Here is a 16,563-nt window from a genome sequence, read left to right as displayed (position 1 = left end):
TATTAACCTTCCCATCTTAACAAGCTTTCTCTACCCTTGGCGCAGTTGATGGTTAGACACGACGGGTGCCGCATGTGGAGCAGGATCTGCTTACCCTTTCGGAGCACCTGAGATCACCCCTAGTTTTTTGGTTTAGTTCGTGTTGTTTATTGTTTAGTTTTCTATGTTGTGTCGTGTGTGCTGTTGTTTGTTTGTCTTTTTCATTTTTAGCCATGGCGTTGTCAGTTTGTTTTAGATTTATGAGTTTGAATGTCCCTTTGGTATTTTTCGTCTCTCTTTTAAAACAAATCTACACATTTTCTAATTCTAAAATTTCGTAAAAGATGACTAAATGAAACCAACACTTTATTAATTTCGTGCGTCCGAACATTTTTTTTTTATTAACTTTCATCAGGAAAGCTGAAAAGCAAGTATTTTAATAAAATAATCATTATCTGTTAAATTGAGGAGTGTATGCATACTTAGAAACGCAAGAAGCATACAAAAGGGACACGAATAGCCAATTTAAACCCGGCTAGGTTCAACTTTGACTGAGGGAGTTAGAACCTTAGTTTTTTAATTTTGTGATGGGACTATGGGAAATTTTAGAAAAAAATCTGTTTAAATAATGTCAGTACAGGAGACAGACACCTTTGGGGAGTCTACCGCCGTTGCATCGACTCCGTGATAGTAGATGGAAATAACACATTATTAATGTCGTGAGTCCAAAACGCTTTTTCTAGCTTTATCTTCATCAGGAAAGCACAAACCTTAATATTTGAAAGTCAAGAATTTCTATAAATTCATAAAAGATAACAATGTCGTTGGGCATAGGAAGGCTTATTTTTCCTTGTTTTATCTCCAAAAGGATATATTCTGACTATAGGGGAGCGTGAATGAACCTTTTTCTAAAGAGATTTGTAAGTTTGTCGTCCTGACAAAAAAAAAAGACTTGGCGAATATTTAACTAAATTTCCCACCAGAACCTTGTCGCTAATCATCCTGGCTCACGGATTACTAACGTTACACCTACTAGTCTTAGATTGGGTCAGGATGCCAGGCTACATCTTCGTCTGCATTTAAAATGACTACAGGCATATGCTAAATTTTGAAACCGTTCCTGAAAAGGCAGTTTGCTTTACTTTTCTGTTTAAGAACAGATGAAGTGAAATCAAATTAAAACCAGAAATGTATTTCTTAGAAGGTACTTTTACAATGATCATGATGAAAGTGTCAAATGGCTAAAAAAAGGAATGAAAGCCAATATTTCGGATTTTCAAAGATCTTATACAGAAACTGTTAACAAAACGGTTATTTTGCTTGTGATAACATATTCAAAATGACCAGCCAATGAGAAGGTTTGCCTTGAAATCCTATGAGACACTATAGATATCTCTTCTTTTAAAGTTAAGATAATATGAAATGAAACCAAATAACCCAGAACCCTGAAATCTTCCTTAGAAGATTTAAACCAAGTGCTGTTTCTTTGGTCCTGATGAAAATTCTACTATGGTTTCAAGGAGCCATAAAGGGTCCAAATTGGTTCAGATTTTCTAAGATCTTCTGAAAGACTATTCAGCCAAATAAAAACATATTTTGGTTTTAAGGGAGCTACCATTTGATTTTTAGGGGGGTGGGGGGTGCTAGGATGAAAAAAATTGTCCTGCTTTTTTAGCTGTAATCTCTGTCCTGCCTTTTTATTTTTCACTCTGTTCGGTCCTGCCTTCTTTTTTTTTAGTTTATCCTGACTTTTTTTACCTAAATTATCGTCCTGACTTTTTTTTTTCAAGTGTCTCATCCTCCCTTTTTTTTCAAATCAAAACTCCTGTCCTGCCTATTTTTTTCACATTTCATCCTAGCCAACACCCTCCCCCCTTTTTTTCCATAAAAATCAAATGGTAGCTCCCTAATAGAAACCCTACTTTTGCTTCTTTGGCAAATTACCGATTTTGATTCTTTTGTAATACACTCCTGCCACAAGCGGTTTCCTTTAGTCAAGTGTAGATAGTTACTTTAGCAGACAAAATGAGTTGCTGTCTATGCAAAGCATAAGCTGAACTTTGAAATCATAATGGTTATCAAGATATAAAGCGGGGAGACAACCCTCTGGTGCAGGTTAATAACTTTATATTTATGTCCAGTATGAACTTTAAAATCATAACAGTTCTCAAGATATAGAGGGGACACCATTTTTACCACAGGACATGGGGTTGTCAACTGAAACCAACGTTTTTGACCTTGACCTTTGTCCTAGGAAGTTGTACATACATTTTTATACACCCTCTGGTGTTGTTTAATATCAGGTCAAGTATAAATTTTGAGATCATAATGATTCTGAAGATATAGAGCAGACACGATCTTTACCTGAGGACACATGGTTGTCAACTGAAACCCAAATTTTCCAACTTGACCTTTGTCCTAGGAAGTTGCACATACATTAAGACACGCCCTCTGGTGTCGTTAAATAACTTTATATACATGTCCAGTACAAACTTTAAAATTGTAACAGTTCTCAAGATATAGAGCAGACACCATTTTTACCACAGGACATGGGGTTGTCAACTGAAACCAAAGTTTTTTACCTTGACCTTTGTCCGAGGAAGTTGTACATACATTTTTATACACCCTCTGGTGTTGTTTAATATAAAAGTCAAGTAGAAACTTTGAAATCATAACGATTCTCAAGATATAGAGAAGACACAATATTTACTGAAGGACACAGGGTTACCAACATTACTGATACCAAAATTTTTGACCTTGACCTTTGACCTTGGCTTAAGATACACCATCTGGTGTTGGTTGATATACTATCAAGTATAAACTTAACAAGAGGCTGTCACAACGACAGCAAACCGGATTTATTAACATTTATTTGTGTCCTGGCAAAATCACAAGAACCATTACTGATGAATGGTGAAAGTGAAAATCGTCAATATCAAATTTGACCTCCATTTTGTCATCAGTATCAACATATTAAAATTTGAAAAGCTTAGATTGAATGGTTCATGAGTAAATGCAACAACCTGAATGGAAACGCCATTTTACGATCTTTCAAGAACCATAACTCCTGAACGGTAAATCGTCATTATTGAACTTGACCTCTATTTTGTCATCAGTAACAACATATTAAAATTTCAAAAGCTTTGGTTGAATGGTTCATGAGAAAATGCACGGACACGACGGGAAAAACCATTTTTCAATCTTTCAAGAACCATAACTCCTGAACGGTAAAAGTCAAAATCGTCATTATTGAACTTGACCTCCATTTTGTCATCAGTAACAGCATATTAAAATTTCGGAAGCTTTGGTAGAACAGTTAATGCATAAATGCACGGACACGACTGGAAACTCCATTTTTCAATCTTTCAAGAACCATAACTCCTGAACGGTAAAAGTCAAATTCGTCATTATTGAACTTGACCTCCATTCTTTCATTAGTAACAACATATTAAAATTTGGGAAGCTTTGGTAGAACAGTTCATGCGTAAATGCACGGACAACTTCATTTTTCAATCTTTCAAGAACCATAACTCCTGAACGGTAAAAGTCAAAATCGCCATTATTGAACTTGACCTTCGTATAGTTGTCAGGAATAACATATTTAAATTTTAAAAGCTTTGGTTGAACGGTTCATGAGTTAATGCACGGACAACATTTGATTGCCGCCCGCCCGCCCGCCCGCCCGACAGCCCGACCGGCCGCCCGACCGGCCGCCCGCCGTACATCCCCAAATCAATAACCGACATTTTTGTCACAAAAATCCGGTTAAAAATCATAATGTTTCGCTAGTTATAGGAGTGAACACATGTCACTGACAGAATGACAGACATACTGATAACTATAGGGTGACCCGCCCCTAGGCAGGGCCCTAACAACAATACAAATGAATAACAATGATAGTTTAATCAATAACATAAATTTTAACTATGAGGTATCAATTGTAATTATATCAATCATAAATAAGGTATGTGAATATCAGTACATTCAAATTATGAAATTAATGGGCACATTACGCTTGCAACATATGCAGTTAATTTTTTTATGTTTTTGCGCAACCTTTTTTTTACATTTGCTTGTTTTCATTTTATATGTAACACAAGGAAATGAAAAGATAGTTCATAATAAATTTGTACAAAATACTTCATGGCGATGTGGGGTAAAGACTGGCCAAGGCAGGAAAAGAACTGTTAATGAATAAATAAATGTAATTCAATTGTGTTTACCAAAATTTACCTCTTGACTTTTAAAATAAAATAAAATGCAGCATGCAAAAGTAATGTTTATTAAGCACATATGTAAATAAAGCCTGCAAATGTAATGCACTGAATTCAATATGCCTGAAATGTTTTGACAACAATATATTCATAATTGTACCCAGTACATTCAATAAGGAAAATTCATAATCCACCATTAAAACAAAAGAAAATACTTAATTCAATGGAATCAATAGGACATGTAAGAAAGGAGTAGGGGCAATAAGGCCCTTATTTGGCCCAAAATTTACTGCAAATTTAAAAGTTATCATACATATTTTTAAATTTCTGAAAAGTATCTCAGGTAGAAGGAATTCAGAAAAACAAAATAGTTTTGGACATTGAACAAGTTATCATGGCAACAAATCATGCCTTAATTTGCATATTTTGTAAAATTTTGTGATTTTCTTTGTTTTTCATCAAATTTTTAGGTATATTTTCGATTGGAAAAGTATGTGCGCACCCAAGAAACAACTTTATATTTGGTGAGATTTTGTCAATAGTAATAATAAAGCTTCAGTTAAATTATTTTGTTGTTTCTTGGCTGCGCACGATGTTTCCACAACAGAAATAAAGATGGAAAACTGCATAAATTCTGAATTTTCATTGTTTTTGTGAAAACAGTACATATTATGACGTAATTGTGACGTCATCACATAAGAATCTTAATGTTTTTCATTTATATTTCTTGACCCTATGCAATTCTAAAGATTATGTGCCAATTTGAAAAAGTTATCAAACATTTTATTTTCTTGGGCCAAAACCAGGCCTTAATGCCCCTACTCCTTTGTTTTTTGTGCAGACATCTTCTGTGTTGTTTGGACATAAATTTTATCAATTTACATGAATTAATAGAAAGAGAAAAACTAATTATAAACCCTTGAAATAAAGAACTTTTTAAATGTTCCTATTGTTGCAAATATTGCAAGGGATAGAATATGAAATATAAAAACTTCCATTTTTATGGCAGCAATTTCTGCAATCTTAAATATCAATCGCACATTTTTGACCATAGTTCAACAATCACAATTATAAATGCATGCACAAGTTTCTAAATTTATAGTATATCACACCAAAAACTGTTTATTATAACTTTATTGTTCAGCTTTTTTAGAAGTATTTCTGAAACATCAGATTCAGTAAATTTTGGCATATACACCCTGATGATTCTTTTCAATTCAGACTACCGGTATACAATATTTTTATTCACAACATGATATTTGATTTATTCTTGAAGTAAAGGATTCAAGAAGCCTGAGCCTGTTATGATAACATGCATATATTCATAATATTTAATCAATCTTAGCACTGTCATTAAAAATTTCCAGTACAATTATATTATTCATATTTTTAATTTTAACAATACAAATACTGGATTAGTATGCTTCAAGCACAAATATTATGCTCCAAGTCCCAAGTATACTGTTGTTTTCTGACTGAAGGCCGAGGAATATAGTATGTTGTTCTCCAGTGTCTGTATAACTATGTAGATTTGGCATTGTTTTATATATTCCAGTAATGTTTACAAGTTTATTAGCAGTATAATGTATATAACTAATATATAATCTAAAGCTTATAACAAAATAGAGTATTTCCATCAATCATATTCTTATATATATATAATATCATAAAGATTACATTTCTATTTCTTAAAATTCATTAATTATTTCAAGAATCATTTAAGCTTTATATACCAGTTAACTCATGATTTTGATTTATGATAAATTATAATAAAAAAAATAAAAAAATTAAAATGATTTTTAAAAACAATCACTGAGATCAATTCATACTTTCTTATTTATTTACAATAAAAGGGGACAATCTTAAAAATCTTAGAAAATCATACTGGTCTGGTGAGCTAAACATGAACAGGGATGGGCTAAAAATAAAAATAAAGTAAGCTTCAAGATATTTTTAAAACTCTTCTACCATGAATTAAGTAAATTTTAAATCTCACAAGAGATAATGAAAATATTGTATTATACCCATTGCACCAAATATCATGGTAATACATTATTTAGAATATCAAATTTACATACATAAACTTAATATTGTTTATTAAAATCTACATTATTACTCACATAAAGCTAACCAACAATATGGTTACCTTCCAACCTTGAGGGTAACAAAGGTCATGATCATTGTAAGGAAGACAACATTCCAGGCTATAAAATTGTATTATGGATCAAACTGATTGACCTTTACAGAGCAAATTAAGCAGAGCAAAACTAAAATTGATTTGAAAAATGTCTTATGGAAAGTGAGTATTATGCAAATTCATTTTAGCAATTTTAAGGAATGTGTGTCTTTGAATAATATTAGAAACATTGTGAAAAGGCTGATATTTGAGAACAAAATTAACCTATGCCTCTATTATATACCTGTTAAAAATGTCTGAGGAATAAATTGACTCTAATGTTAATCGAGATATGAAAAATGCACAACTGCTTGAGCAAGTTGAGTTGTTGTTATGAAAGTCTTACAAGTTTATTGCAGCAATACAATAGAAATGTATTTTAATGGTGAATATGAGCATTTTAATTAATTTCATTTAATCATAACATTTATGCAGCAGCAAGATGTAATAATTTTAACTTAGATATTGAACATTTTACCATCTCCACAAATTAAGATGATTCTATTTCTTGCAATACTTCAAACAGTTTACTTTTGTATATTTAAAGTAACAGGGGGAAGTAATCAACTAAGTACTTCAACGTTGAAAAAAATAGTTGAAAAACTATCTCAGAGTTTTCTAATGCAACATTCTATTCATATTCATAAATAAAGGATATATTCTTCTACAATATATCTAATGCATGTAAAGTATCTTAATTTACAGACCGTATTGCAGTGATGAACTAGGAACTCTATTTTTTATGTAAACTTGACTTCAAGGGGACTTAATAAATCTAACAAATCCAGAGTTTTTTGTAATGATGTGAATCCATTGGGCATGGAAACAAAGCATAAAAGCATGTGTATACAATAATTCTGCTCTTAATTTGTAGATACAAGTTAAAAATAATAAATAGTATTTATGCAATCATCACATTCTTATATAATACATGCAAGTTGATAAACATTATCAAAGAGGTAGAAGGAATGACTCATCACTTCTCTTAAAGCTTTTATTCTTGCTACTCGTGTGGTGAAATCGGACTGAACCTGTTTCATCATTAATATCATGATGTTGATATGCAGCATCACATTCATCATCAGAGATAATACTCTCAGTCTCACTACTATTGTCATTTCTACTTGGCAATAACTGCATTCCTTTCTTGAAATGGAAAACAATATGGACAGCCAATATTGCCAGTGTTATCCAACTACCAGCCTGTAACAAACAAACAATGAAAATTATGAGCATGTTCATGCACTATGTTTCAAGTTGATGTGACCACAACTTCATTGTTAAATATTTCAAACCAAGACTTCAACCTACAATACTGGACAGATGGAGGCAACAACCTACTTTGGTAGGAGCGACATAAAACTGCAATGGCCATGCAACAATTGTTCTTAAGTGATCCGATTCTTTACACAATTAGAAAAAAAAGATATGTGGTACTGAAAGGTACATAAGATAACTATCCCAGTTATTAATTAATGATTTATTGCTGTTCTTTATAGTAACATTGCCTTCACAGTGGTCTTCATTCAATGAGGACATAAAACCCCAAAACTTACATTCTGTGGATACATTTATTTTCGTGGGTATCAATTTTGCCATTTTTGGTGGATTGAGAAAAAACTTGCATTTTCATGGATATTTGATTTCGTGGTTTTGCCAATCTCTGCATACAAAGCCTATATAAAATTTGTAATTCGTTGAACATTTGAATTCAAGTTCAACTGTACCCATGAAACCCACTTAAATTGGAATCCAACGAATAATGATGAATCCACAGTATGTCATGACTCAAGATGAAGTCAACAAGTAGCACTTTAGCAGGACTATTTAATATGTATTGATAATTCTACATGACTTTAAAACATGTATCTAATCAACTATAATAAAAATCATTGTTGACAACAATGAAACTAGTGAATTATTTCAAAAGTTTTAACATTCTATCGTGACGATCATACAATGTCAGAGCATCTAGACTTTTGAAGGGAGAACTTGACAAAAGAAAATATGTGTATACAATATGATGTAGTCTTACTTGTCCTAGCTGTAGATATCTATAGAAAGAATGTGTTCTTCCATCTGTATAAACTGACCAAACCAAATCTTCAACTTCTGAACAATCATATCTAAAATAGATAATTATAAATCAATTACATTCTTAAAAATTAAAATGAGCCTTTATCTACTAACTGAATAGACAGTGGACAGTTGAATCAGAAACTAATCCTTTTATATCATTCTCTCAAATCATTTTTTGAGGATCTAATCCATTCCGGGAAATATATGTTTTTAAATCCTACACTGTTAGATTGAGATTGATTAACAACTTTCAAAATATTTGAAATCTACGGGTTTCCAATGTTAATGAGGTATTTTGATTTTCCTTTTGTTAAACCAAAAGAAAGATTAAGTAATACCAAAAGGTTTGATTTACTAAAATATTAAGCATATCTTTAAGATGTTCATACTTATTGTACCTTACTCCAAAACCATAAAAGCTGTGCTATTGAAAATCAAAACTGGATAGAAAGCTATTGTTATAATATTTAAGTTATAAAAGTTGTAATGTCAACTTTAAGCAGGTTATTGGTACTGTATAAGTTTCGGACAGAATTAAAGACCACAGTCAACAAAATGATGTCTGAAAAAATAAGTATCCAAGATATGTCAACTTTACAGTAGCTATTTACAACCAGTTTAAAGTTAGTATATATTCTGTGTTTTCCACTATATTTTTCAGATAACAAATTGTCAGAAGTATCTGCTTATCCCATTTTTAACAATTAATACTGTTAAAAGTATTAGGAAATACTATACATGTCTATAGCAAAATGAAGTTCATGCATGAATATTTTACTGTGCTGGATATACATGAGGCTAAAAAAAGATGTTATATTGTTTTATATTGCCTACCTATATTTTCATTTATCAAAAAAGAAAAGATTATTCTCTTACCATGCTAAAATTGTTTTCTTGTCTAAAACTATTTTTACTTTAATATGTTGTATGCCAAACACTCTACCTACCTACCATTTACCATATAAGGCATGGGTAGGCAACATCAAACTTTTCAGGGTGGCTTGAGTAGAAGTGTTATTTTTAAATCATAAATTTTCTTAATCATGCAAGAGGAAATGAGAAGAAAAAAGAATCTGTGAAAATAAATACAAATAAAAATAAAAATGGGAAGCAAAAGCTGAAAAAAAATTCACAAAGGATTTACTGATAAAAATATTTTTTTGCCTGATCTACTCATGCAAAATCTGGAGATGTAAGTTGATCATGACACAATTTTTTAAGGATTTATGAAACCTATAAGCAAAATAAAAAATATAATCTACACCAATCTTGGTCATTCTTATTGTGTTACATACATGACAGAATTAGTGCATTTATAAATACTTACATCAGTTTACTATATACTATCATAAAAATATAATATCATATTTTATAATACACCATCAAGGTTATGACCCTTATACTGTGGTACAAATAGATTAATCTGACAGCTACAACCTTTTAAAAATCAATTTAATTACAAAAGGTATAAATAGTATGAAATTCAAAACAGTGTAGCTGTGGCCATTGATTGACACATTAAAATCATTCATTGACTGGGACAATTTAGGTGAACGTTTGTATGTAACGACCAATGCTCACTATGTACTTTTTAAAGACACTTAAACTATGGGGTCACCAAAGGTTCTCAACACCTAAATAAAGTAATTCGAAAAATTAATCAGAAATAACACGATATTTTGATTTATATCAATTATATAAATCAAAACACAAAGGTTATTCCTGATTAATTTTTCGAATTATTTTATAATTAAAGGCGTTAAGAAACCTTTGTTGACCCCACAGTTTAAATGTCTATAGTAGGTACGTCATGAACAGTGGTTGTTATAGACAAACGTTCACGTAAATTGTCCCAGTCAATGGATGATTTTGATGGGTCAATCAATGACCACAGCTACACTGTTTTGAATTTCATACTATATATTATTAAATAATAAATGTTTTGTTTTTAACAAAGAGCTCATGAAAATTCCCAATGTCTTAAAACAAAACAAAATTAAACAAGTAGTATACAGTATTGTTTAGGGGCCAGCTTAACCCCCCTCCCCTTTTCCCCCTCTCCATGTGTGTATTTTTTTAACTGTGTTGTTGAGCCATTGATTGCCTTGGGCTGTTTTCTGCTCTTTGATCAGGTTTGTACTGTTATTGTCTATTTGACACATTCATCTTTTCCACTTTCTATTTCATTTTATCAAAATGTCAATTTGTTCTTTTCATTTTCTTGAAAAATTCTTTAAAGAAACATTTATGAAACGGTTAGGTTCATTAGTCTGTAGTCTGTGCATATCATTCTGAATGTATAAAGACTGGGTAAATCAAAGAAACCTTACAGCTTTTCTTGCCAAAAAATACCCGATTACATCATCATGTATGGGTATATACATGTACATGTACAAAGACCAAGTAAAAATCTTAATGGGAATGTAAAATGTGATACATTTTTGGGAGAATGCCAAACTCCAAAAGGACCATAAACTTATCAATCTACCAAGGACAAAGTTTAATATCATTTGGTCCTTCATAGGATTGTTCAGAAATTTTTGATTGATTTTGTTGCCCAAATGTTTCTTCTGACAACCAAGAGACAGTCAGGCCGAGGGCCTTCAACCATAAAATTTAAAGCGAATGTCAAAAGTTCTATTTCGTCGGTTTTATTACCTCAATGTTAAAGTGTGACACACATTAATCACTAGCAAGATATATTTCATTCTTTTTAAACAGATATTTTATCAGCCTTTACCACTATTTACTTTTTCAGAAAATAATGTAATGCCATTTAATGTTGATTTCACATCACAGACAGCAAACAAACATTTGAAACAGACACCATAAGAATAATGAGACTGTATGTACCATATCCTTTGGTGTATTTACAGTGCACATGGTGTATGCTATGATAAGTAAGAAAAAAAATAACCATGTTTTATAAAATGTGTTAATATTGTGGTTGAAAATAGACATCTTTGGTTACTTTCTACTTGCTAAATTATTTCACCTGTGATTTAGCGCTGTTTCAATGTTACTGCAAAATTGTGATGTGCCAACCACTACAATACAGCTGGTTACAAAAAGAGTAATAAATAGTATGATGTTTGTTACCCCTCCAATTATAAATGCTGCGAGCACATTTCTAAAATATAGAAAATGAAAACAAATTTAAATAATGTACGATACATTTTGTAAATGAATAAAAACTGATTCATACAAAATATTATACTTTCTTTGGACAGGTTAAAATAAGAGACCAGTTAAAACATTGTAACAATATGAAGTGCATACATTTTTTTCATATCACCAACTTTGTTTTTAGTACTTGAAGCCTCGAAATGCAATAAGGCAAAAGTAGAAATATTTTCTGCTTTTTTTTTTTTTTAGTTTGTGCTTTTCACATATATATATGTGATCTTATCATCTACTGAATCAGGCCACTTGGTTTGAACTAACATCAGCAACACAGTAGGTTCCCTCATGTGGGGTAGGATCTGCTTACCCTTCAGAAGCAGCTGTGATCATCCCCAGTTTTTGATGCGGTTTGTGTTGCTCAGTCTTTGGTTTTCTACATGTAAAAATGTATGTTGTGTTTTGTGCACTATTGATTGTCTGTTTGTCTTTGTCATCTTCTTTTTAGGGGCGTATAAACCATGGCCTTGTCAGATAATTTTCAACTTAAAAGAGTTTGAATGATCCTTTGGTATCTTTCGCCTCTCTTTTAAAACTGTATTTTTGGCATTCAATGTATTTCATCATGTTCATTGCATTAACAGTAACACATGCAGTTACTACATGCACTATATAAAGGTTTATTCCATGAAAACCTTCATGTGACTTTGCAGTTCTCTGGGTACGTACAACAGAACAGAAGTGAACTTATGATACAGTTCAATAAAGAATGTATATGTTACATTAACATCATTTACTGTTATATTGATGAGTGGGGGTCGGAGGGGTCTGGATCCCGAAATCCCGGGCTTAAAAACATGAAATCCTGAGGTCCCGGATTTAAAAACATTAAATCACGACATCCTGAAATTCGACAAAGAGGTCCCAGAATCCTGAATTTAAAAAAACAACCAATCCCAACATCCAGAAAAAGGTCCTGCCCCCCTCATTAATATGTTTTTTAAAATCATTTGTAAATAGAGCATAAAGACTTATGCCAATTTTTAGGACGAACTATCCCTGTGTGAACAAACCTAGGGCAAAGACCCACTACTGTCAATGGTAAGGATTCACTGTATATTTTCTTAGTCATCATCATAGACACTTCGGCACTTCATAGTAAGGTCGACTATTAAAGTGCCGGTTACCAACTGGACTTACCCTTCATCAAATATCGACATTCTCAACTGAATATGGAACCAAAGCCAGATAAAGGTGTAGATTCCGACCACAACAGGCGTGTATATAACATAGTAACAGGTGCTTAGTTCGCCCCAAACAGATGACACTAAGTCAACTGTTATTGTAGTCAAATTATTTGGTCGTGTTACAGCAGTCAGAACCGGTTGGGCATAAAGCACACATTCTCCATGAAAATAGTTTTTAACGGATCCTATAGGTATGAAGGTACACATGCAAAATATTATAGTCAAACTATTTAGAACGATTGGAATGTATTTGTCTGACTTTTCTTGAACTTTTCTGGCAAATTTCCCCATTTCGATTTCGTTTGAGCAGACGACTTTCGGAAGTACTCTAGTATTTTCATAAGATGAGTTATGTGCCCTTGTAAAAAAGTTTTCTCAGTTCATGTACACAATATTCACACAGCAGTTTTTCGTTTTCTAAAGACTCTCATAAGCCCTCAGACCACAATTTTTCTTCGCATTGGTTATAATGATTTTTTTGTGGTCAAAGTTTGCGTCGCATCAAACAGAAAAAACGAAGGCTAACTTCTGCCCTACTTTCATTTTAATAGCAAATCACTACTTTCACTTTCAACAATATTTTTTTTCTCCACATGACCCCCCTTTTATTTATTTCAATATTTATGCAGCTGATGGGACTACTTGAATAATCATTTCAAAGAAAATAGTAGTGAAGATACTCGGGAAGAAATTCCCCATATAATGATTGGGAACAAAGGGAATTGAAATGATTGTAACTAATAAGTTTATTGCCTTGAAAAAGTAAAATCACAAAAATACTGAACTCAGAGGAAATTCAAATCGGAAAGTCCCTCACATGGCAAAATTAAAGGACAAAACACATAAAAAACGAATGGACAAGAACTGTCATATTCCTGACTTGGTACAGGCATTTTCAAATGTAGACTATGGTGGATTAAACCTGGTTTTAAAGCGCTAAACCTCTCGCTTCAAATCAGCATATATATAAGGGTCATATAAGATCAAAAACATATGTTATATAGTAAGCGATATTTATAAAAATGAAAACGGAAAGCAAAATAAGAACAATAAGAAACCCATAGCAAACACATATTTCCTTATAATCTACTGACTTTACCAATTGTGACCGTAGTTTCCAGTTTTCTAAGAAGATCATATTTCAGAGGATCATATAGCAAACAACAAAGCAGGTTTTAATATCAAAGTTCATGAACTTTTTTTAAAGTGATAAACATTTTGACATATTAGGCCAAGAACAATAAAACTTAAGCAAAAATCTAAGACGCAATTAAATGTCTATAGGCTGTGCAAATCATTACAAAATGATATTCATTTTCAATGGTTTTCATATTCACGCGGCAACATTGACATAGTCTTTCATTACGAGGCCCATTGTTATATTTACCAATTTCAATGATGAATTTAAGTGAACAAAACACACAGTCACTTGTCTCAGAAAATAAATAAAGGATTTTTTTGTCTGAGACAAGTGTCTGTGAAACCACAATGCATCTAAGTTGTGTTACGAATCTAACCTTGACATCAAGAGGCAAATGTTTTTCCCAAACAAAATTCAAACTTAAACATTTTCAAAATATCTAAATTTTCACAATCCAACATACTACCGGAACGCCAGCTTTATATAGATATAGGAAGCTGTGGTATGAGTGAGGCAACTCTCCATCCAAGTCGCAATTTATAAAAGTAAACCATTATAGGTCAAGGTACGGTCTTCAATACGGAGCCTAGGCTCACACCGAACAGAAAGCTATAAAGGGCTCCAAAAATCACTAGGGTAAAACCATTAAAACAGAAAAACCAACGGTCTAATCTATTTGTATAGATTGATCTAGACTGATTAAAGATGCGTAGTTTCAAAACATCATATGAAAAAATACATTTTCTTGGTTATACCGTAAAAAAAATATTATAACCATGCACGATCATTTAACAAGGTACGAACATTTGACGCCCGGTTTGTTTTACGGTACCATTCAGTTTCTCAGCATCGGCATCAACTAACATTTTATATAGCCTACATCAAATACAATAGGACGTTTCTTGGTAACTTGAATTTGCTATTTACTATCAATTCCAAGTTTAATATCCAAACCGGTCATTCGAAAATAATGGAAATTAATGGAATACAAAATAAAAAATAATGAATTTTGGAAAAAAAAAGGGGGAGGACAAAAAAATAAATTGTCCTGTCTCTAAGTACCTATGCATCATACGACTTTCAATAGTGAAAAATGAAATATACGGTATGTTCAGCTATAAAAGACTCCAGGACGAAAATGTGAAACTATTCAAAGAGAAAACTAAAGGCCTAATTTAATTACAACAACACAATTTACGAAAAACAAATAATATCAGCCACTGTACCTCCAAAATTGTATACATCAACCACTGTACCTTCAAAATTGTATACATCAACCACTGTACCTATGTGAAAACATATGCCAATCATGATTTTTTTTAATTATTTCATTTCCACGATGAAACTTAATTTATAAGTATAGCAGTTATATCTGACATAGTGTATATTATATTATCAATATAGTTCGCAAATATAACTTTCAATCATTTCTATTAAACCGTCCAGTTTGTTCAATTATATATTAAATTATGATGACGAAGAGATAGGACACGACAGTCTATACAAAGCATCATAACAGGACCAGATTTTGTCTAATCTTTATTAAAATATAGATTGTTTGGTATTAAACTGATAAACAACAAACAATTCCACAAGTATCTCTTGGCGATAAAAGGTATGCGGTGACATCCTTGTAATCAATACACACTTAACAATACAAACTTCCGAAACTTTTCAATCAAAATAATGGAGAAAGAAGGGAAACACGTAATATTGTTGAGCTCATTAATAAGACCAAGCAGCTATACTCCTGGAGAAGCCAGACAGCGACGTATTATACTGAAAGTAAGTATATTTGACAAATGTATATGCTAGCATATGGAAGATAAAGATTAAGATATTTCAATAGGGGGTAGGGAGGTCAGCAGTGAAATATAGTAGTTCACATACATGATAAGATCATGTTGTGCGTAAATATAATAAACATAAGATGAGGGTTATATAATTTTTAACAAATGCATATCATTTCAAAACATTCCTAGTACTTAAAATTTTAAATGAAATTGCATTTATTGTCGTATAATGAGAATATATGAAATTGTAAAATTCATGATTCAATTAGAAAAGTACTTTGTTCCTAATAAACTTAAATGATCGAGAAAAAAATGAATAAAAATATAGTTCTAAATGTGAAACAATACAAAAAAAATACGTAATAAAAGAAAGAAAGAATTTGAATTTAAATCTGATTGACAGACAAAACCATTCACTGTGCTTAAACGGCTGTGGGTAACTTAAGTTACCCACAGCCCAAGATGGAGCCGCCTGGCTTCGGTTAGGAAGTTTGCTCCTATATAATTACAATACCATGAATACAAAAGAAATGTTCGGTAATTAAAAAGTGAAATAAATCTTTTAGGGAAACTCTGCAATGTAAAACGTGGCTTGTTACTTCAAAATAAACGATTACAGCACGATTTGACAAATCACTGATGATGTCCGTAACTTCAAAACAACTTGTCCGTAACTTTTTTCCTTATACCAATAAGGATGTCCGTAACTTCAGCATGATGTCAGTAACTTTCAAAAAATCTTTATTCATGGATGTAATTATTTAAAAAAAGAAATGATTAATAACAAAAATACCGAACTCCTAGGAATATTCAA

The 16,563-nt window shown here is 31.9% G+C and overlaps 2 protein-coding genes across 3 annotated transcripts in view; one reads left to right on the top strand and one right to left on the bottom strand.

Moving 5' to 3' along the window:
- Positions 1–7,191: 7,191 nt before the first annotated feature.
- Positions 7,192–13,131, bottom strand: LOC139517254 (uncharacterized). Its single transcript, XM_071308093.1, has 4 exons — positions 12,769–13,131; positions 11,444–11,578; positions 8,405–8,495; positions 7,192–7,572 (listed from the first exon to the last, which is right to left on the bottom strand). Exons 1-4 carry the CDS (start codon positions 13,104–13,106, stop codon positions 7,321–7,323), a joined length of 816 nt encoding a protein of 271 aa, XP_071164194.1. The 5' UTR covers positions 13,107–13,131; the 3' UTR covers positions 7,192–7,320.
- Positions 13,132–15,570: 2,439 nt separating this feature from the next.
- LOC139517250 (leucine-rich repeat-containing protein 74B-like) overlaps positions 15,571–16,563 on the top strand; it is a 41,694-nt gene continuing 40,701 nt past the window's right edge. Inside the window, exon 1 of one of the 2 annotated variants that reach the window (XM_071308086.1) lies at positions 15,571–15,741. In XM_071308086.1, coding sequence (XP_071164187.1) covers positions 15,643–15,741 — 99 coding nt within the window. In that variant the 5' untranslated portion in view covers positions 15,571–15,642. The remainder of the gene's footprint in view (positions 15,742–16,563) is intronic. The other variant, XM_071308085.1, reaches the window with a different exon arrangement.

Source organism: Mytilus edulis, chromosome 3 (assembly GCF_963676685.1).
Source record: "Mytilus edulis chromosome 3, xbMytEdul2.2, whole genome shotgun sequence".
Taxonomy (NCBI): domain Eukaryota; kingdom Metazoa; phylum Mollusca; class Bivalvia; order Mytilida; family Mytilidae; genus Mytilus; species Mytilus edulis.
Note: the sequence above shows the minus strand (reverse complement) of the source record. Positions and strands in the feature narration are given on the sequence as shown.

What these genes read in the sequence shown, in the direction of transcription:
- LOC139517254 (XM_071308093.1), bottom strand. Translation starts at nt 13,106, where the DNA reads ATGGGGAAATTTGCCAGAAAAGTTCAAGAAAAGTCAGACAAATACATT. An exon ending in ATGTCGATATTTGATGAAGG is followed by an intron (nt 11,579 to 12,768) that starts GTAAGTCCAGTT and finishes TCTATATTTTAG; the next exon opens with AAATGTGCTCGCAGCATTTA. An exon ending in GAAACAGCGCTAAATCACAG is followed by an intron (nt 8,496 to 11,443) that starts GTGAAATAATTT and finishes TATCTATTTTAG; the next exon opens with ATATGATTGTTCAGAAGTTG.